This window comes from Strix aluco, chromosome 8 (assembly GCF_031877795.1).
Source record: "Strix aluco isolate bStrAlu1 chromosome 8, bStrAlu1.hap1, whole genome shotgun sequence".
NCBI lineage: Eukaryota > Metazoa > Chordata > Aves > Strigiformes > Strigidae > Strix > Strix aluco.
Window position 1 is genome coordinate 21,961,732 of NC_133938.1, and position 23,449 is coordinate 21,985,180.

Below are 23,449 nucleotides of genomic sequence, written 5' to 3' on the forward strand. Positions count from 1 at the left end.
CTGTGCAATCAAATTGTGAAGTTCATGGCTTTTCTCTCACAGTGCAGATTTCATTGCAGAAACCTTCATGCTTCTATAAAATGCAAATCCCAATTAATACTCCAGTAACAAGACCTTTAGATACCAGTTCAGAACAACAGCTTTAGTTACTAATTAAGTGCTATCCTGTTTTCCCCAGCAGCCATCAGACTGCCACATGCTATGATTCTTGATTATCCCACCCCTTTAAGCGTGTTTGGGAATGAGTGTAGAGGGATTTTCTTTCTTTTTTTTTTTCTTTATAATCCATTTCTCTGATCCCTAATACCAAGTCAGTGGTTAATTCCTCCTTTACACTTCTATGAAAATCCCTGTCTGTAACTTGCAGGGATTTCCTTTTGGATTTCTTCCCCATTCAGGCTTTGTTGCAGTGACCATCCCTGTTGGGACTTCATTGGCTGGAGACCGCTATAATGTGAAAAGATGCCAGTTATGCTTCTGCTGTGCCTGGCGTGTGAAGACTACATGTCTCACTGTGTGCAAATACTGGTTAATCTACTTGTCTGTTTCAGTGAGCCACAAAAGGTTCCTGCCTATGTGGTAATTTGGTGGAAATAATGTCTAAAAGGAGTTGTGTATTTCACTTCCCGTGTGCATTGAAGTCTTTCATGTGTATGCTGGGATCTTGTACAAGAGTTAAATGAATCAGTACAGTATTTTGGCTGAAGTGTGAAATATTGTGAATGAAGAAATTGCCAAAATCATTCCTGGTAGCATACAGCATTGCTTGCATTCAGCATATAGCTTGCCTTTACCTTTAAAGTACAGGAATTACTCTTAGCAGTGAGCGTAAGTTGAATAGTACGGTGCATCAAAATACCTGTAAAGAAATCTTAATGATGACACAAGGCAGCTCACTAAAATTCTGAAGACTATGTATGATTTTGTTCTGGAATGCTAATGTTAGTAGCTTAGCCATGACTTGTCCCAAGTGCAATACTAGAAATTTTTAATGTAATCTTTTCTACTTGAATACAGTCAATATAAAATGTTAAATATCCTATATTGCTGAAAAATATGGGATCAAATTTATTTCCAATAAATTTTCAGTTTAAAAAAATATGCATACAGGTCTGTTTTGTTCTCATACATACTGTGAAGACTAGTTGAAATAGCAACCACCATCATCCATTAGATGATTTTTTAAAAGAGAATTCTTGCAGTCTGTTTTCTGAGAATTGGCTTGAGGTTAATTGTGGTTGCTGCAGTTTGAGTCCAGCACTTTATAAATGCTGGCATTAACAGGGCGAGTTCTTGTTTTTCTTGGTTTAGACATAAAGAACATTCTCACCCGTCTGTATTCACTCTCCCAAGTGTAAAGATGGATCCAGACCCAACAGGTTTTGCACACTAGTGGTTTCTACTGGTGAGAGAACTACTAAGTTTCTGGAAAGTTGAAAACCAAAACTTAACATCTCCAATGCACTTACAGCAATGCGTGCAGTAGGCTTGGTTAATGTGCTGCCAGACAGACATCTGGTACGCTTCCTCAGTTCTCTACTTGTGCTTCTTACCCTCGTCATCAACCGGAGACTGATGTAGGTGTTGATGAACTGAATCAGACATAGGGTTTTTAAGGTTTAAAGGCTTCTGGAGGTGTCTACATGTTAGAAACTGATACCAGCAGGTGCAGCTTGGCAGTTTGTAGCCTCAGGTAAAAGCAGGTCTGTGTTCCTACAGTGTTGTCTTTTGAAGCAATATACAATCTAACTGCACTTAAGCAAGCTCTAAATATTCACAGGAATAACTTTTTGCTGTTGTGAAATTAAAGATGGAATAAAAATTTAAATGCCTCTTTTATTTAAGTTGTCCTTTGAAATGCATTATTTTCAAAACTGGAACTATCTACAGAAAAAAGCTTAAGCATTTCTAATTCCAGAGGATGCATAGTGCCAGTAACAATCAAAGAATGTAGTGGACCCCCTAATTCCACTGTGGACATCTGATAGAGTGTGCCTGAAGCAATCTTCTGATCTGGAGCACCCACACGTGCAAGGCCAACACAAATTGTGTTTTCAGTAATTTCTGTAAGAAAGAAGATTAAATGCTTAATTTGTTGACTATCATAGAGAAAAAAGTACTCAAAATGCTTAACACTGCTTTCTTAAACCTCCAATTAGTAGGTCATTGGAGCAACCTGGAGAGAAGCTTGTTGTTTAAAGAAAATAAAGCTGTATCTTAGGGATGTTTATAAGCAAGAATGGGAAGGCAGCAGAAGTAGAATATGAAATTCATTCAGGAATTGTATTCACTTTGAGGAAACTGCTGCTTCTGATTCATTCTATATAAAGGATAAAATAAAAGGCTTTTAATAGTATTTAAGGAATTAACTTTTAAAAGTAGGAATATAGCTAGATGAATTTCTATTAGAATTTTTCTGTGACACAACTGCGTCATCTTTATAGCTGCTGTGATTTCACCCTTGGTCTCAATAAACATCTTTCACAGTTTGCTTTTGACCAGTGTTAAGAAATCAAGGTCAAAATCACAGTTCTGCATTGCTGGGTTACCCTAAATTCATGCTGGTATTCATGTAGAGCAGAGTGTGACCAGTCTAAATTAAAAGTAGCAGAGATACTTGAAGCTTGACTGATTGAAAGTGCTCAGAGTCCTTCTACCTCCTGCACCTCTAATGGATCAAAGAGCTCACAGTTAAAGATGGATAGAAACAGTGCAGGGTTACCAAACTGAGGCTTTGATTAAACCTCCAGGAGCCACTAGTGCTCGTTCATCTGTGCTCACTGAACTACACTATGTTCAAGCTCTGCCAAGTCTGTCTCGTGACTAGGATTTAAGGCAGCCCAATTGCACTGCAGAGCAAGAGAACACCAAGATTAAGAGGAAGGGAGTTCAGAGGCTCATCAGTAAGTGTGACTTGAAAGGGGTAGTAGCAGATAGAAACATTGCAGTAATAATACCTGGTTCTTCTCCTTGGAGCCTCCTGTTTTGAATAATGGCAAGAAGCTGTTCTGCAGCCTGATTCACACTCATGTAGCGTGGTGGCTCATAAATCTTTCTTCCTCTGCAGGGAAAGAAAAGTAGACAAATTTCACATATAATGCATTTCATTATCCCTAGCGTTCTTACTGTTTATTTCAAGAAACCTCTAGACCAGCAAATTGAACTTAAACAGGCCCAGGGTCTCAGGCTGGGCCTTTCAGACAAGAGTGGAATTTTTAAGGAAGACAGAAGTTTCTTGTGCTCTCCCCCCCACCTGTGAAACAGCAGGGCCTCCAGCTGGCAGATCATTTGAATCCTAAAAGCAAATTCAGCTGCTGCAAGCAATATGCAGGTTTTGGAGCTACTCCTGAAAGATTAGACTTAAAATTCAAGGGCAAACTACGGTTTTTCTCTCAAATGCCCTGTAGACAGATGATTACAGACTAGAAATATATTCTTAAATGAAATGCTGCTTGCTTTGCCAACTGTGGATTCAATCAGATTTTATTTTGAAGCTCCAGAAAAAACAAACCTCAATGATACTGTGAGACTTCACAAATGTTAATTTAGAGCAGAGTTACAGCATGTGTATAATGTAACCAGTTATATTCCCCACTGTCAAAACATAACAGATTGCAGAGATGACAAAGATGTGGCAAGAGCTTTTTTGAATACAGTTAAATGAAATTAAGAGCGTTTTCTATATATTGCTTATTTAGCTGTTTAAAAAGGATGGCGTGTATTCAGTACTTCACACTGTTTCTAGCCAGCGTAAGGAAGATTGAATTCAGAATGCCATTTCAGCTATTAATCTATTTCAGGATGGGACAGAACAGTAGTAAAATAGCACTTCATTTGCCAAGCAGAAAGCTTACCCCATTCTGACTTAATGCTTCTCACAGAAACAGTTAAAAAAAAAAAAAGATTATGCACTGCTGCAACTTCATTCAGTTACTGTAACTAAAGCCAGGTCCTGTTGTAATGAACAAAAAAGTTCCGCTGCTTTTAAGAAACAAAAGACCATGGCCACTGAGAAGTACAAGAGAAGGCAGGTAAGTTCAGTGTTAGACTGTGGGCAAAGAACCTTTGTTCCTTGTACAAAAAAACCCCTTTGTAAATACAGTGTGTGTTTCTATATATTTTTAAAATGGTGACTCACTTCATTAGATTCTCCAGAGACTGCTCCTTCACTTTAATATCTGTGGAACAAAAGAGATATTAAAACACAGGTTCCCTACAAACTTGCCACTTAGTTTTCTAAGTAGGTAAAGCTTGATTTAATTAGGAGATTCTATAAACTTTATAACAACATTTTACCCATTACAGGAAAAAAAGAATATGGATTACATTCTACTGTTTCATATGTTAATCACAAAGTATTGTGATTTTATGCATGTGATTTTACCCAGAAATAGGGCAGGTTTCACAGATTTCAGAGCAACATAGATGAATAAAAATACTGCTAAATATACAAATAGCAGGCATATTTACCGTAGGATAGTTAAATGCCAGCATGTTTAAGCACACCAGGGTATTGGGACTGCTCTTAAATTACGAGTACATTGTGGTCACAAAAGGTAAAACTGTATGACTGATCGACAGTGATTACATCACTGCCATGCAGGAACCTGACTTTCATTAGCACTTCCTTCCTGTCCCAATCAAAATTTAGAACAATCTTCTGTTATGGGGAAAAAAAATGATTTGGGCAAATAGAGAAAGGGTCAGGTAAGACTGCACATCTGCAATTTTATGAAATTAATTGATCACAATCTCTCCAAGAGGCAATTGAACATTATCTGTATTCAAATGCCCCCAAAATATTATCATAGTGAAAGCTGGATACATTTTTAATCTTGATTTTTTAAAAAGTGTATTGCTTAAGTTATAGAATGAACTCCTAAACCAAAGTGACTCTGAAGAAAGGGCTTTAAAATGCAAAGCTGGAAGATTCTTAGTGCACAGTTTACCAAATCATTTATATGTCTGTGAAGTCACTTTGAAATCAGAAGTTTATCAACACTAACCTTATCTGGTAATCTAATCTAGTTAGATAAACAATCAATACATAGACAATTAATTTGGAAATTGTTATTTTTCAGCTGTGAGCTACAATTAGATACAGGTACCACAACTGTCCCTGAAACATGAGATGTAAAATGCAATTTTTTGGTTTCAAAATTTTTACTCTCGCTGCTGTATTAAAAAAATTAAACAAGGGAGATCGTAGAAATTATTATACAAGATATCTAAAGAATTCTTTGTTTTAACATATTATAGTTGTAATAATCCTTGTTTAAAACACTTGTGAAATCATCCTCCTTTAAAACAAATTACTAGAATTCTGATTTTTAGCCAGTTTTGAAACCAACTTTTCAAGGCATTGGAAAGTCTGATGTGCAGTGGTGCTTACACATTTAAATTGTTTCCTGCTCAGGATCCTCCAGTTACCACAGACTTTGTTTTTACCTAAAATATTAATTTATTTAGCACTGAGAGGTCCCAGCTGTGTCTAAAAGATGATACAGAAAGGTATAGAACTATACATACAAATATGCAAGTGCCTTACAGTTTATTTGCAGGCAGTTCCATAATCTTTAAGGAGTTACCTAGACTAGTAGAGTTACACAGAAAGTGGCTTTCAGCCGAGGATTGTTCGGTAGGATAAAGATCAGGCAGCACCAGGGGAGAGCCTGGGGACAGTGGCCAGCTAGGAGCGGTATTCCATTTCAGCTCCATGATCAGCAAGGATTTTTTTACAGCATTGAAGCTTCTCATGTGACAATCGCCTTCTGACAAAACATCCTTCGATAATTTAGGAAAAAGACTATCACCTTACAAAATAGAAACGTGGCTAAATGTACAGTTTAGCTCCCCAGAAAGTCAAATATGTTGAGCTCTAACCTAATTAAGTCAATAAAAGATAGCTGCTATTCACTGCAATCTGATTTGGATCCTGAGCTAGAGCTAGCCTAAAATCACAGTGATCTTCAGAGCAAATAGAGGCTTCCTGTTCCTATTTGACTTCTACAAAGGCATCATTTCTTACGGATTTTCTGAAGAGGAATTAAATTCCTGGCCGCTGTGGCATGAAAAATGGCTGAACTGACTCTTCAGTACACATACACAAACATTCCAATTTTTGGTATGTTTTCAAAGATACATGTTAGCCAAGAACATCTGTTTAATCACCTTCATCTTATTCCTATCACTATTGTCTCTGGATGCTGTGGAAGATGGTAGCTAAGGAACCGAGGTAGCTGCTGCTTACCAAGTAAGCACAGGGTGTGCATTCCATTCTGCCTGTTCTTCTCGATCTTGTCAAAAAAGCTCTCTGGCTTCCATGTATCTGTCCAGAAAACTACAGAAACTGTCTCTCCAAAATTGTACAACTGTAAAACAAAGCAAATGCAGTAACACATATAGAATAAGAAAAAATAGAGCATGCAATAAAATTCTATAAAAATCATGAACAATTGGCAACACTGAAAAGTCCTGAGCCTAGGTAAGAAAGAAGTCTCATGCCACAGGGAAAGTACTCTCCTAAGATGCCTGAGTTTGCTCTTTCATAGATACATAACAAAACATTGCATTAAAAATAATGCTTCCCTTTAAAAAAGCTGCCCGAGAGAGCCTCTCTCTCTTGACTAGTTTTAGTTCATTCCTTTGCATTCCCTCCTTTCTTTTTAACAAAATTTGTAATTAGTGGACTGTTTTTTCTTCATAATAGAGAAGTGATGTTGTTCTTTTACTTTACAAACACTAAAGCATGGTAAAGAACAACTAATGAACTACCTGTAAAGTTTTTACCTATCTCTGCATTCACCTTTCCAATGTATATTAACTGACTTCCAATCTACCTTCTATTCTTTGTAACTTAATTGTGAAGTCCTTTTAAAGGCAAAAACTTTGTAAGATTAGCACCAAAATTATTACTTGTTATTTTTTACTTTGGTTAAGGCTAGGCAACTTCTAGTAATGCCATAATACTTACAATGTACTGATTCTACTGATACAGCAGTATTTGTATTAAAACAAACTTCCCTGCAGATGAAAGCTGTATCATGCAAAAGAAGTTACAGTCTAAAGAGAGGGTGGATATGAAGATCTGAAGACAGGGACAGATCTGTGCATGAAGCAGAGAGGTGCAACATTTTTTATGTACATACGGTAAGAATATTGCTAGCAGATTCTATGTCAAACATACTCACTGATTTTATTCTCAATCTTAACACTATATATTACCATAAATCCCTAATCTCGGCGAAGACATTTGAAGCAACAGTCTTGCCAATCATTTCCAGTGATGCAAAAGCTGAAGTTGTATGTAACCTAAAGCTGCATTTGGCTTGGAAGTTTTTGTAACCAACTTCAAAAAGGGCAGAACCATGCATCAATTTTGGTCAATTCAGCTCTGGAATGGGGCCATCCCAGATGGATTTTACAGCTTGCCAGTATTCTGTCTGCTCAAGTCCACCAGAGAAACAATGGCCATACAGACCAACCTCCCCCCTTTCTCTGTAAACCTGGAAGGAAAAACTGCTTTTCCAAGCCCACTATAGGAGGCACTGTGTGTGCTGTTAGTAGAGAAGAGGACCCTATGTAGAAGCAGCTCGGCAGCTCCGTGCCATCTGGGGATTCCCCTATATATACTTATTTTACTGTGGTTGCGGTTTTAACTCCTTTACACTGGCAGAGCAGAATTTGAATCAAGGCAGAAACATGTTTGTTTTCAAGGGACCAAAAGCTCAAATTTTAACCATTCTTGTTGATAGGAACAGTGTTTATTCAAAGATTCCTGGAATATTACTGAAAACATTTCCTCTTTTAAATATTTCATTCTAGCACAAGGACAAGAACACACAGCGTACATTTCACAACCTAAAGTTTCTTACTGTAAACTAAATAGAGGTTGAACCAAATGAATTGCTCCTGATGTAACTTTTTAACTATTTCAAGGCTGAGTGGCTGTGTTCTAGAAAAAGAAAAAAAATAAGCTACGTTTTGCCTATTTTTCATGTGGCTTGCTAGAACTTTTTCCATTTTGTACCAAATCTGAAACTATTAGAACAAAGAGTTTCTCTTTCTCCCCTTCACTGTTAGAGCATCTGGGAGCAAGTTAACCTTTCCTCCCATGGGTAGTATACTTTCAGTCATCAATGACCACTGAACTGTCTGGTACCAACCCAACTAACTAGCTTACTATCTGTGACCTGAAAGCTCCTGCAGTCATTTTCCAAAGAGCAGCAGCCCTCCTTCAGGACGGAAAGTGGCCTCAATTAACCTCAAATCTTATTCCAGTCTCTTTGGCATTTTGATAACCTGGAGAGAAACTTCCACCTTGCCTTTTGGCAAAAAAAAAAAAAAAAAAAGGATGTGCAGAAATGGGCAAAATGTTACCATCTGTGAAGTATTTTGTTGGGAATTAGATCTTTTAAACCATTCTGCTACATATTAGAAACAAGTTGGGCATTCAACTTTATACCCTACAGCACTTGTTTTGATTGTTATTTTTCTCTTTTCAATTGATCATTACAAAGATTCTCCATCATCTTTGCCAACAAGAAGTTAAGCAAGTTATGCTTTTTGTGCAAGCACTGCCAGTCAGATTCACTGAATCTGTCCTTTGTTTCCCAGGTTTTGCATTAAAACTGAAGTCTGAACGTCAAGAAAGAATAAAACCTTTTTGTCAGAAATGTCTTGTCGATTCAGTAGAAATAACTTCAGAATGTTTTCATGAAGTACTGCTATCACAGAAAACTGGACTTACAAGTCTCAAAAAATACACTTGTATTCTCAGCACCTGGACAGCACAGAAGTAGCTTCTACACCAACAAGATGGAATGGAGCGTATTTTATTAACTTCCTAGAAATGCCTTTGCAACTTACATCCCTCTAGTATTAATGCATACATATTTTTACTTTAAATTAAAGAGGGAAAATACTATTTAGGAAACTTTCTGGTACACCAACAATCTATGAATGCTGTGGAACTGAAGCAATAAATGGATACCCCTATTGTGCTTGACTATTTGTAACCAATTACCTTACAAGCACTCCTACGGACACAAATATTTCTTTCTCATCCAGCATTTGATCTCTGCAGACACGTGACATTTATGCAAACACAGGCACTGCTCTTCCACCAGAGCAAGACTGCATTAAAGAAGCAACACATAACTATATCAGAATTTACATTTTTAACTCTCTACCTGTATCTCATGCAGATTCAGTTTGTTCCTAATACAGTTTCCTGTGTTGTGTTCTAATTTCTACCTCTTGAAATCTAGCATGAGTTTTCAGATTTTCAAGAAAAGCCTTGCTGCAGAGAAAGCAGAAAATACCAAAAATTCCACTATTATCCTAAGGATTCAGCAGTTACAGAGGTCAGCAGGTCCACTAGAGCCAGAACCCACTGAAATTAAAAAAGATTCTTGCCACCAACCATAAAAGACTGAACAGGGCCCCAAAATTCCATAAATCATGCTTGTCGTTGGAATAAAACTGTGACGTGTTTGTTAAGCAAGGTGGATTACAACACAACTAGGGATTAATGTCATGCTTTGAGAAGTTTAATAAGACAATGAAGAGCTCTGTATATTTTCAGTGAAACGATCATGCTGTACAGTTGCTGGCACAGCTTTAAAGAGAGGCAACAGCAAATGAAGTTTCACAGCAGTCTTCTGTGTGCTGCACTCTACATTAAGCAGATGGGGTTTAGGAGTGGGCAAGATCTGTTCTGTACAAGCTAAAACATCTCAAGCATCACACTTGCACTAATCATCAGATTTGTTAGAGTGCCTACATTCTGCTCAGGCACAAAAGCGCCAGTATTTCAAAGGGGCTCAGTGAAATGGTTGGACAGACATTTCATGCTCTCAGCTTGGTAACTAACTTTCTTACCTTCTCCCTAATGCTCAAAAACTTCACAGAAAAATTTCAAAAGGTCATTTTGAAAGACCTCAGTCTTTGGAAATACCGCTCCCCCCGCCCAAGTAGTAATTGGCTTAAGCAAAGCTTTGTGCACTTTAAATTTTGCAATGCGATAGCTGAAGTCAGGAAAGGAAGCCAGAACTCTCTCCTCCAGGCAATGCTGTCTCTGCTTGAGTTTTCTGCCTCTCACAAAATACTACAGAAAGCTGTTCTTCAGCTCACACTTTCATCACCTCTGAAAAAGCTATAACTTCCTATTTTATTTTAACACATAATATGAAAAACCGTCTGACAACTTCTGGTACTGAGGTACCTGTTTGCAGTTAGTATTTTTAACCCTTCTGTTAATGACATTTCTTATTTTACTTGCCTATATAAGCAGAATGGATTGCTAATTGAGAGGCCAGAATAAACTATGAGCAAAGAAGTGCTGTACCATGATCTCAGCTTGGAAAGCCTTCATGCAAGTGAAATTTCAATGAAACTACTGAGCAACTTCATTAGTGGCCAGTCTGAATAACACCAGACACCTGAAGCTGTCCAGATCAACAGTCCTCACTTAAAATACTGGTGTGGCTTATCACCACAAAAATATAGGGCATAAAAAGAAGGAACAAGCTAAGACTAAATAGGGAAATTAAAAAAGGAAGATCCTCCATCCCCTCTAAAAAGTACTAAAGCAAGCAGGAGAGAAGAGCGAGATAATATTAAAGGTCAGTAGGGCAACAGCTGCAGAGAAACCAAGAAGTAAACATTTCAAAATACAGACATTTATTTTTACAGCATCTTTCCCAGAATTACTGCTGTATCAGCTGCAATGGTGACAAAGCAATTCTTCATTTATGAGCCTATCTCCTTTCCTAAAATTTCAAATGGCTTCAGAACTGGATACATGTCAGGAAGAAGCTAAAAAGGAGTCTTACTACATTTTTCAGACCTGGCACCTGTATACACATGCAATGCCTTTAAACCCTGTAGGACTGAAATGCTACTCAGCTCTGTTCGGTGTTGAGATGGTCACAGGTTACACTGCAGATAGTTCTCCCAGGGCAAATGGAGGTACTGCACAGCCTGATCACATCGCACTGACAGACACCAAGAGGCTTTTTCTCCTAAGGCTATTTGGACACCGTAGAGCACCTTGTTTTATCCCAGCTTGCTTCTTGGTAAATCCCAATGAACATACACAGAAAAGCTAAGACATGTTTTGTTTATCCTTGTCACAAGAGTTTTGACGTGATGCTATGCAACGTTCATCCTCAAAAAAAGGAACCTTTTTCCCCTTATCCTCCGTAACCAGCCAACAACCCTCCAGACCATATACATCAGACTAAAGGGCTCCTACTGTTCTTTATACTATATACTGTTGCCAGGGAACAGCTTAGGAAGTAGGACAATCATCAACAAAGAGGCAGCAAGAGGCAGTCAAGCTTCATTTTTTCTTATAATTGGTCATATGAAACAACCACGAGCCTAGCTCTAGGCCTTTACACTATCTTATTTAGTACCACAGACCTTTAGCAACTTTGAATGCCTCTCATGAGAACCTTCACAGGAAATTGAAAGTTTCTACCATTCACACACGTGGGGCTATGACTCCTTTTTGTCAAGCTGACAGATCAGCTCAGCTATCCCAAAAACCTCCAGTCCCCTTAGTACATGCCAGAGAGAAAACAACTGTGAAGAAAAGGATGTTTGGCTGAGGGAAGCCCACTCCACATGATTGCAGTCTTCAGGAGGCAGATAAGACAAATCACATAAAAGCAGCTGAAGGAAAGAACACATTTTTCTCTTGGCTGCCTCCTGTATCAGCACTTAGGAAATAGCCATTCCACAAGCAGAACAAAATTCAGCTATCAAAAGACTCAGAAACTCCAAACAAACTTGAACAGGGCAGGATTTTCCCTCCAAGGTAATGTCACCTTATCTTTAATAACTTTCTAAGACTCTTCCCAGCAATATCAAACAATGATTCCTTCCCACCCTGGTCACTTGGGTTATTAATCTGAAATTAAGATATCCAAATGCAGAAAAAAATCTATTCTGATTAAATGGATGTTTCTGGGTCATGTTTGCTGGCACTAAATTGAACAGCAATTGTCAGTAATGAAGTAGTGTGACTAGCACTACTAACCAATTTAATTGGTTTGAGAAACAAATGTCAACTTCTAAAAGGCTCAGAAGCTGTTAGTAAGTGAGAAAACCAACCAGTGATATAAAGCAGTTTGTTTTAACTGTCAGTGAATAAAAAACATTTTGCGTAGAGCCCCTATTAGGGCAAAGAGTATTTTTGAAGATTAGGGCACAGAGGGTGGAACTCAGAGGTTCTGCTCCTGCAGCTACTACAGGTTTTCTATTTGACTATGAGCACAGCGAGTAATGGTAGCATTCTTCAGCTTCCTTATCGATAAGTAATATTTTTCTGCCTGACACTGAAAATGTACATACCTGTTCAGTACAGACTCAAAAATAACATAGTAAGCACTGCTTTTGCATTTAAGTGATCAGCTAGTAGTGAAAAGAAAAAAACTATTTTATAACTGTAATTGTCTTATAAGAATTAACTGGACTGCAAACAAAAAAAAAAAATCGAGATGAGTCACTGAAAGAAACAAGGGGACATGCAGATGTTTATTCTGAAGCTATTCAGGTGGAAAGTGGGTATGTCTCAAAAGAAAGGCAGGTCTTTGCCATGACATGTTTTTTCCTAGCTACCCCACCAAAATATAAGGTAAATGCTTTCAAAACTAGCAACACCACTCTCCCAGAAATGAGTGGCTCATTTTAGCCTGTTGTCTCATGCCATGGCTTGTCTCCAGCTTTGCACTTCAGTCCTCAATCCTCTTTTTTTACAGTAATGCCATTTCAAGCCATTTCAAGTTGCATCATTCCTTCACATGCACCACAGGTCAGTGTGATGCAGAGTCTTCCTCATGTGTTTGACCATCCGTACTGCTACCTCCAAGATACATTACCAGAACTGGCTCAGAGAGAATTCTATCCTGAGAGCACCACTCTGGCCAGTGACCTTCCCAAACCTAACCCAGACGTCATGCAGGTTAGGAAGGAAGGAAAGAGGTGTAAATTAGAGATTCCGAGTTTTGTGCCTCTTTATTCTAGCACTAAAAGCCTTAGCAATCAGCCCTATTCTGAAAAACTGAGTGTAGGTACAGATAAAGCCATGGAAGTCAGGCTGGGCTCTCCTTTTGTTCTCAGCTCACAATGCTGAATCCTTGTTGGACAGAGCCAAGATGTGTCAATGCTCACTGGGCAGCTGAGCAGTGGTAGAACAGAGGTAAGCTGGTCACCTAAAATACTAAGTTTTCCAAAGCTACAGAACTACAGTGCAGCTGCTGCTCAGGAAAGCTGAACTCACTAGTTACCACCCGCTAGAAGTGCTCTCTGAGAATTTCAGCCTTTCCCTGGGGACTTCTGTCCCCTCTCCCTGACTCCCCTGGCAGCATGCGTAGATACCAAACTGCGTATCTTTCTTCACTGGTGGTTGTTCCCCACTACAACAGGAGTCAGAGTAACCAACATACCTACATGTCAGATTCCAGACAAGAGAGGTGAACCTGCAAAGAACGTGCTAAGAGGCACTCAGACAGAGGCACTTTTCCTGGCTTCTTCCCCGCAGCTGTATTCATTTGTTATTGAGGGAAAAGATGTTCTTCAGCCTTGAAAAAAAAATCTGACACAGTGAAGCACAGCAAGAACAGTGTAAAAGAGGGAGCCACAGCAAGTCATAGAGCCTTATGCCCAGTCAGACTAATACTTTGCTAAGTTACACTATCCCCTGCTTTCAATAGCTATAGCTCATTATATCAATCTGTGAGAACTTTCTCAAAGCTCTAAAAGTTTAATTTTCAAAATGAAAAAAACCCCGTTCTTTGTACAAATACAATCTTCACCTGCACAACCTTCAAAACAGCCGCACTGTTTCTGTTAAATGGGCAAGACAATAAATAAAAAGTATTTGAAAATAGATATTCACCCTTCTTAACAATTTGGCAAGAAATATATCCATGAATTGAAGTCAACAAAACATCACTAATGCTCTACTGACTTCAGTAACTTGCTACTGTACAGGAAAACTGCGCAACTACCAGAACGTTGTTGGCTGCACAGAAACATTGCTCTGATGACAAGAGACATGTTCTTTTGTGAACAGGCTGGGCTGTAGCTGTGTTTTACTGAGGGTCTAATCAGCAGTTACAGCTCACTACGCACATGGCTTTCAGAACAGTGTATAAAGGTGTTTCCTGTTTTTCTCTAGTAAGAAAGAAAGAGGTTTTGTATCACAATCAGATTAAAACAAGAAAAAAAGCCAAGCCTTTTCTGTGGTGAAGCAAAAGAGGAATCCCTCCTATACTTGACAGCAACTTTGCAATTTGAAACATAGTAACTCCAAAACTAAATTGATGGCAGGAGACAGCCACCAACATAAAGACTGTAGAAAGAAATTATAAACTTCCAGCACAACTCTAATTAATTCACAGGCTGCTTTTTGTAAGATACCCCTCACTTGCTGTTTATGCCTGTAAGAAGCAATGAAGAGTTAAACATACAGCTGGTTATAGTGTGTCCGGTAACACAATATGATCACTATTTCCTAAAATGCTTTATACAACAACAGGAATGTTGACTTATGAGAAGGCAGCCCCTCCCAAACCAGAATGGAAAAGGGGACTAACGCCAGAGTGAATAACATCACATTTCCTTCATGGTCTGTTCCCTTCAGCATGGAATAAGGAAATAGTAAACTAATCTCTAAAACTCTGCATAAGTGAAAAGCCCTGTGGACTGTTTGCAATATATTTCCAGTTAGTTTTCTGCTTTTTTTCAATTAACCCAGAAGGTCTACACTCCTCCTTCCTATGCCTAGCTGGAGTTGTGGGGGAAGCAAACTTCCAGAAAACTTAGTCTCTTTGGGAATATGAGCCTTGCATCTTCCTTCCTATTGAATGTAAAAGAACACTAAAAAGATAGCAGGTAGTAAAAGCTACTTGTCAACAGCTTGACAGCAGAAGCTAACTGTAGCACCATGAAGCCAAAAGGGGAAAGGGTGAGCCCCAGCCTCAACTCTTGTGTTACCCGCCCCAGTAAGTGCAGTCATGCGACAGCTGCCATCTGTCTGCTGTGCATGTAGATTTTAGACACCAAGGAGCCTATTTCCTTCCTAAGAGATAATTTTGCCCAAGCCTTGCAGCAATAGGCAGGTATCGCCAAGAAAGTGCTCACGGGAAGAATTGTAAAGACTGCGAATCCTGTGCTGCATTCCCCTTAGCATTAGCATTCAGACCTCAGAACAGGTGTCTATGCAGTGTTGCTGAACTGCCAGATCAGACAGGTCTCTGGCATTTCTAAACCATTCAGATGTGATCAAAGGCAGAGATAATACCCAACTTAATGCAACAGATTTTCTCCTGCTGGGCAGCATTGAAATAAAACTGTTGGAGTTTGTCAGTGTAAATTTGAAGGTGTCAGTTGTTTGTCGAAATTTTTAAAAATGGTGTTCTTTTATGTTAAGCTAGGAAGGAATGCTTCCTCCTTCAGTGATGAAAACTTATTGTTCAAACCCTCAACTCTTGTCTGTAGTACACTTACATTCCTGTGCTTGCTTTTGGTAAAGTGGGGGAGTATGGTTTAGGGGTTCCCATACACAGGGAACCATTCTGAACCTTGAAAGGGCAGGTTCTATGTTAAAGTAATGAATGAAAACAAGAGGGGGAAGCTTCAACTAATTTGTATTGATTAGTTATGACACATACACTGCCGTAACATTTTTCATGCAGGAAAAGTAGTAATGGTAACAAATATATGTAATAAAAGTAATAATTGAGTGTGTAAAAGGAAATAGCAAAGTATTTTCTTGGGAGACACTAGAACTTTTCTACTTTAGCCATTCAAGAAGCACAAAAACTGTCATTTGCTCTTCTAGTCCTTGGCTAGGCAAATCCCTCCTCTCTTGGCAGATGGGCAGAAAGAGAAGACAGGTCAACCTCGGAGAGAAAGAATGCATCATATACGAGATTTTGGAATTAGTTAGGATCTGAGTTGGGCATATAGGCAGGCTTGTGCATGTACTCCTTTTATGACAAGACCAGCATATTTCTCAACAGGCTAACAATCTAATTTAAAATAAACTTATCAGGTGACCATCAGTAATAGAAGGAAGCCAACATGAGCAAACCTTTATCTGTGAAATAACTTAAACATCAAAGTCTCCTGGGGCAGAGGGAAGTTAGAGATCAGAGAAGAATAGAAGTATTACTATTCGTTTGCACATGCACTCATCAAAAGGGACTTTCACTGATACGTAGCACTCTGAAAAGGAAGTTAAAAAATTCTGACAACAGAAGCATACAGTTGCTACAGATCTTCCAACTTCAGATTGCAACATGCACATCTACAGCAGAAGAGCTTACCAACTCCAAGTTTAGCAGCTGTGGAATAGCATATATACAAAAATGTTACCTGTAAACCACAGCAGCCCACTGCATTCATTATTGAAGCATTATGAATGACCTCGTATGGAATCCCCAATTTTACTGCACGTAGTACTAAATCACTGTGCGTCGTGGCCCTGTGTTAAGAAAAGGAAGGAATTAAAGATCGAAAAGATAAAGTGACCAAGTGTTGCTAGCATTATAGTTTGTTTTGAATGTAAAATTAAACCCTTTACAACTAGGGCAATGCAGAGGCACCAAAAGGGCAACAATAACTTGACTAATTGTTATGGGAAAGTAAAAACTCCAATAAGGCTTCCATATGTCATCTTCCCCAGATGAAAATACAGGCACCCTCAGTATGCTACGGTTCTTTGCAGCCTTCTGGCATCATTAAAGCACCAACACAATTGTTACTTTTTAAAGTAGCTTTGGCAAGTACTTGAAAAGGAAAGTTCCATTTATCCTTTGTCTTCTGCAGGTGTCTGTTGGACATCTGTTGAACTGTAAAGGTCAATGCTATTTGGCATAGACTTCAACAAAATTCCAATATTTCCTTACTTGCTGCACAGCCAGGCCTTCTCCCATCTGCACCAGTGCATGCCAGGAAAGCAACACACTCAAACAAGAACTTTGAACAGACAGAGGTAAACTGTATGCAGTACTTCTGCGTGGGAAAAAACATCCTTAGACTAAATAAACTTGTATAACATTTAAGCCAAATTACTTGCATTAACAATGCCTAAGTTTGAGTGATCAAGTTTATTCTGAAATAATTAAGAAACTTCTAGTTAAGCTTAGAACTGAGCCAAATTTGGCTCCAGGTTTAATGCTCCATAAACACCTTGCAGTGACTGGTGCAAGAATTACTAGGCTCATAGTTAACAAAACTGGGATTAGAGTCTTTCTAAAATGGTAAGTATATTTATAGACCCAGCAAATGTTTGAACTGCAACAATGTTTACATATGTATCTTGCTTGCATGTATGCTTACATACATGTTAGGCACTCCATTTTCCATGTGAAATATGAAAACACCCCTAAGCCTTGCCTAAATCTATCTAACCTGAACCATGGCCTTAGCCATCTCATTCCCAAGATGTAGCACACATTTCTGTGTGACCATTCCAGAGAAGGAAGCAAAGAAAGAAATTGCATATGCCAGTAAGAATAATTAAATTGTAAGACTGCTTTCACCCTGGCCTGGTTCAGTTACCCTAACAGAATTCCTCTGATTTTTAGTCTGATAATTTTGACACTGCATGTCTCACTAGCACCAATGGGCACATCAGGTGCTTCAGACCAGAAAACCAATGTGGCAGCAGCTAGCAAGACTTGTAAAGATCAATCATTTAATCAATCATTTAAAAAAGAAATTTCACTGGAGGGAAAAAAAAATAGAGGAATCTGAATTTGGGAAATCGGACACCCTGATACAAAAACTCCCAGACCTAGAAGAATGGAGTAAAGTGATCTAAAACAACACTTTGGTTAGTAAACAAACTATGCACTGACTTCCATAAGCAAAGGTGATTTAAGTATGCCTGCTCTAAGAGGGAACTAGTTTTATGGCCATGTATTATTCCCTTCACATACATAGGACAAGGAGCACTGGAGGATTTTGAGGTTATGCTAATACTGACCAAGGGATCAGCTGGCTTTATTCACTGAAATTTGCTCCAGCCAGTATTTTCTCCCAATAGATCTGTCCATAATGACTGTAGCTAAAAGCAGAAGTGTCCTCATGAGCACTCAGCTAACACCAGCAAAGGCTTCATAGTCAGCCCTCTGTACCCAGAACTATACTAGTATTTTCTCTCACTGATACAGATTTTAAGTTTTATGGGATGTAATATGAATGTTAGCACCAGGTTAGATGAAGGTGGGCTTTCCAGTATACTACTAAAATTGTCAGGTTCTTGCTAGCACATCCATAGCTGTTACCACATAGGCAGATAAAAACTTGCAGTGAACAACAGTGACAATGACAGGGGCAGAGCTAGTTTTACCACTTTAACCATTAACCACCAACACCTGAGATTTCCTACAGCTGCCGAGTACTCTTCTTCCCTGCAAATATACTTGAAACTCTGCAATCTGCTGCAGTCACATGGTTTCTATCCTACTCCCACACAGCTTCTCTTGGGACAAAAACATTCAGTACTCTTTCTTAGTAACCTCATGAACTCCTAAATCCTTAGGGCTCCGTGTGGGCATAGGAGCAGTTCTTGCTGCAATATTAAGAGCTAAGAACATAAAAATTTAGAGAGAAGTAACTCATTCAAAGAAAGGATAGTTTTCTACAATGATGTAGTATGTTATTCCGGATTGAAGTATTTTGACGCTGAAACTAATGATAACTGAGGCAGATCAAGATACTGCTTACAAGTAGCAATTACATTTCAATACATGTAAATTGGGTTTTTTTCATCTTGTGTACTTTTATCAGTCACTGGATCAGAGCACAAGGGTACAGGTAATGTGGCTCTACACTCTACATGACTCCTAATTTTAATGTTCACATGCAGTGAAAGTATAATTAATATTTCTGAAATAGAGCATCATCTGCCCGTAAGTACTAGTCTAATATAGTATTCTCTTGCCAATTCCCTTCAACCTGTATTTACATAAATTATCCGCTTTTGACAGATGTGCACACTGCTCCTCTTTTTCATAAACTCTCTCTATTTCTCCACTCACAAATAGGGTGCTCAGTGATTTGATTTTTCTTGTGCCCCTTAACACTGTGGTATAAATCTTGAATCACCAGCTGGAGACTAAAAGCTCTTCTGTATGGCTTGACATTACAGATTGATGATGCCTGACTGAAAAGACAGAAGGAGATCCTTCTGGTGATAGAAAAAGACTATACTTTTCAGCAAGAATAAAAAGTGGAAACAAAAGGCTTAATAAACCAAAATAAGAAGACATTTCTAATGAACTGAGTGATTTTAAAAACTAGCACATATCAAAGCAGAAGCACTGTACAGCCAATAATCAGTATTCAGTGTTCGTTCTAAAAAAATTGAGCACAAAAGTTGCAGTTTATAAGTACAAATAGCAACTAAAAGAATACTCTCTCAAAACATAGCACATTTCTTATTTATGTGATATTCTAGAATTTCTTCTGTTAGCAGATAAAACCTGGAACAAAATATTCTCTATAAAGGCTAACATGGAGAATTAAATGATAAGTGACTACCGAAGGAAAGATTTATACATCCTGGAGGGTCCACATTCCTATCTATAAGGGATATCTAGGCAAAGAAACTCCTAAGCAAGACGAAGTGTATATAATTGCATGTATATTTTTAATGCAATAAAAAATACACAAAGACATAAATAGTGCTACTGGTCTGAAAATCAGCTTCTTCATAAAGAATTACAGTTATGGAGCACAGCTCCTTCCTATTGAAAAAAGAGTGATCAAGCTACAGCAATAATTAAAATGTTGCTCTGTCTTACCCAAAAGGATCACCAACTACAAGAAATGCGACATCACAAACATCAGCTTCTTTTAAAATGCTATCTGCCTCTTGTTCCACCGTTTCTCGGTCAGCCAAAATCAATTCTTTTCCATAAAACTCCTCCTAGAAATTGAAATTAATAAGAAACACCAAAATAGTCTTATTTTACTTAGGAGTGTTTTTGTATCTCTCTGGGTGCTCACTCAGGAGCACAGACACAGACACTGGAAAGGCCAACTTTATTATTCTCCCCAGCAGTCAGACCCATGTCTTAGAGAACTCCGCCTCCCCTTGCAAGAATACCTGAGCTTCCCAAAAAGCAGCTCTCGAGTTGACAAAAATTAGTCAAGCACATTATTCTGATACTGCCTTTGTTTTTTATGCCTTCTGTGTCAATTGACACAGAAATAGCTCCAAAATAGCTCAATCGCACCTGCATACTGAAGGTACCTGGGTGGACTCTAGGTATAGTTAATTTAATTGGTCATCCTACTGTAAGGCATGCCCTCTCACAAGTCTAACTGTTTAGGTTAGTTGTAATGCTGACATCAAATCAGATATAAATACGATACTAGCTGTACCACAACCTAGTGTTTTAGATTTTTCCTTAGTACATTGTAACTAACCACATCTAAGGAATGATTTCATACTAATTCTTCATCTTCAGTTCTCTGTAAGAAATACTTTACTATGTATACAGGTAAACACGTATTTGATCGTGTCCTTCACTTTTCTTCAGCAGCTCAGTAATCATTGTGTCTCTTTTAAATGCCTTTATTTCCAGAATCAACCTCACATGTGTGATAAAACTTCAGTTAGTTCTAGAACATGTTGTCTGACCATCCTGAGCATATCTGTCTCTAAGTCACGTGTCACCATACATTTCACAGGCCCTTTACACAATTAGATAAAGGTTTTTCCAGGGCATAGACCAAAAAAGGTGGTTTTGTTCTAAATAGTATTCAGAAAATTTGTGTGGTATTACAGATACTAACAAATTGATAAAACTATTAAGTCAGTTGTCATCCAGAAAGATTTTCCTTCGACTTCTCCTGAGACTCCAGTGACAGCTTCATCTTTGTCACAAACAATAGTGAATAGACAAGAGAACCATCATACTTGTACAGAAGTGGAGTAGTGCTTCCCTAAAAAAATCCATCCCATAGCCAGAGTACAATATATGGGACCTCTGTTACTGGGTTTGCTTCCCTTTTCTAAAGATGACTTCCTCACCATTTTTGGTAAGCTCCTCTATCTCTGTAAAATGAGAATATTGTTTTCCTTGTGAAACAGACTGAAACCTGTACAGATTCAATAGAAAGGGGACCAGATAAATGTATTAGCAAATCTTGTATCTGTGTTTCAGAACGGTTGACAGCCACCCTGGAGTACTGCTGAGGTCTATACTAAACAAGCTACCACAAATTTTGACACCCCATTTGTTTTTATTAGGTATCTTACCCTAGATGCACATTAGCAAGCAGTACAGCACAACAGGAGCTGATCTGTAAAGCAAAGCACTTGGTACTAAGAACACAGTAACAACGCTACATACATTTTGGTCGGTTTACCATTGGACCAGACTAACTTTAGTGCAGTACTGTAAGCGAATGCACACTATAGAACATATTAGGTGCATTCCCAAAGGCACACCTTGCAGTTTGTTTTCATCTAAAGGAATCCATTTGCATGCTTTGAGACTGCTCCACAATGCAGATCAAAGCACACTAGTTAGAGAATATATAAAAAGCACTCTCCTGACAAAAACTAAAATGTAGACTCACTGGGAGGTCACTGGATCCAAACCCTGGGCCTTTCACCAAACTGAGGGCTGATTTAGATGGTCAGCATCAAATAGCTTTTAGTATATGTTTTAGGTCAACAAGATAAACTAAGCAAGTCATGTCATTTGAATTTTGAGATCTGATTTTAAAAGCATCAGCACAGGAGGATTTCTAGAAAATCCCTGCAGGAAAGAATCTGTTCTTTATCTCGAGAGTTTCCCATAACTTTTCATGTTGCTCAGAAGACACTGACCTTCAAATTACTAAATAATCCATTCAGCACTGTCACTTGTCTGTAAACTGGGCTGTATTATCAACACTTGGTGATTAATTCCTATATTTCCTCTTAGGCAGTTTCAGGTAACACAACATCTTTTACTTTGTTTTTATTGATTGCTTTTTCCAATTACCTCATCTTTGGGACTTCAAGGTTTCCAAAAAACTTAAACCAATAAAAAACCAAAACAAACCCCCAAAATTAACCACACCAAAAATATTCAGCATTTCTCTATTATTCAATGTTTTGTTGTTTCAACTCAAAAAAACAGAAAAACATGGAGTATATCTTCATTTCAAAATACAGCAGATATACCAGAGATGGCCCCAAATGATGATGGCCTAGCTTGTATCTGGAAACCACATACTGCTGACTACAAGCCAGAAGTCTCACGTGCTGTAATGTACATACAAGTATGCATACAAGTACACTATTGCTATCCAGCATCCAAGACCCAGACAGCATCTCTGTGTAGCACTACACAGCTTAGTCGGAAGTAAGATCCCTGTTCTGTGGGTAGGTAAGCTCTTTTTTTAGTATTATTTAAACATTAAACTTTATCTTCCTATGACCAGTGAACCCATCGGAGTTGTAATTTGTACATTTTTACTACTGTCTTCTTCCATAAGGTGTGTTTACTAAAAAAAAAAAGCTTATCTCTGTGTTGCTGAACAGCCCATCCCTGACTGAACTGTGTATGTTCTGGAAATCTCAAGATGGAGAGACAGCTTGGCCCACAAGGGAACATGGAACTGTGAGACAATCAAGTTATTATTACCAGCAGGCACACCATAATACCTCAGGCTGATTTAGAGGTTCAAGGCTCCAGAACATGTATTTTTCTGGTATGTCTTTTGATTTTTTTGTTTTTAAACAACGCAGACACTTTTCTAACCATTCTTCAATATTTCAGGGTCTCCATACATTATTTGAGATGAAAACTAGTGTCTTCTCACAAGGTAGTGAAATGATTTATCCTATACCATGTAGTATGTGAAGCTCACGTACTACTTTTTCCAAGACCACGCACCATTTGTTTCTGCTGCTGACGCTACTGAGCTCCAGCCCCACACCCTCCTCACTCCTGGGTCCGAGGTGTTCGAGCTCTGCCTGACAGCAGCGGCCAGACCTACCAGCGCTTCCTTGCCCACCGTGAGGACGGACGTGTAGGCCTCCAGGTACACCCTGCGGCACCTCCTCACCGCCTCCAGCCCCTTCACCGTGATGTCCTTGGCATCTCCCAGGCCCAGCCCGACCAGATACAGCATGCCTGGGGAGGCCTTACAACCGCCCGGCCCAGGGCCACCGCCGCCACCTACCACGGGAGGGAAAGGGCGATCAGCCGGAGCGACCCACCACGCCAGCGACCACCGCCACCCCCCGAGACCTCGCCTCGCGTCTCCCCGCTCCTGTCACCCGCCTCTTCACGCCTCCGCCCCCCTCACACCCCCGCGGCGCGCGCGCCCACCCGCCGAGGGTTCCCGGCTCCCACCTGCCTCCCGCGCGCCACCCTCGTCCACGTCCCTTCCGCGCTTTGCGGCACCGGCGGCCGCAGGGGCT

General features: G+C 39.1%; 1 protein-coding gene across 2 annotated transcripts; it reads right to left on the bottom strand.

Moving 5' to 3' along the window:
- Positions 1-1,818: 1,818 nt before the first annotated feature.
- On the bottom strand, positions 1,819-23,437 carry DPH5 (diphthamide biosynthesis 5). 2 transcript variants are annotated; one of them, XM_074832637.1, is made up of 8 exons: positions 23,382-23,437; positions 23,023-23,204; positions 19,827-19,951; positions 16,390-16,498; positions 6,251-6,371; positions 4,139-4,178; positions 2,958-3,061; positions 1,819-2,064 (listed from the first exon to the last, which is right to left on the bottom strand). In XM_074832637.1, the coding sequence occupies exons 2-8, from the start codon at positions 23,155-23,157 to the stop codon at positions 1,841-1,843; spliced, it is 858 nt and encodes a 285-aa protein (XP_074688738.1). In that variant the 5' UTR covers positions 23,158-23,204; positions 23,382-23,437; the 3' UTR covers positions 1,819-1,840. The 2 variants fall into 2 exon arrangements, with proteins under 2 accessions (XP_074688738.1, XP_074688739.1); XM_074832638.1 differs by lacking the exon at positions 23,382-23,437 and adding an exon at positions 23,358-23,375.
- Positions 23,438-23,449: the final 12 nt, after the last annotated feature.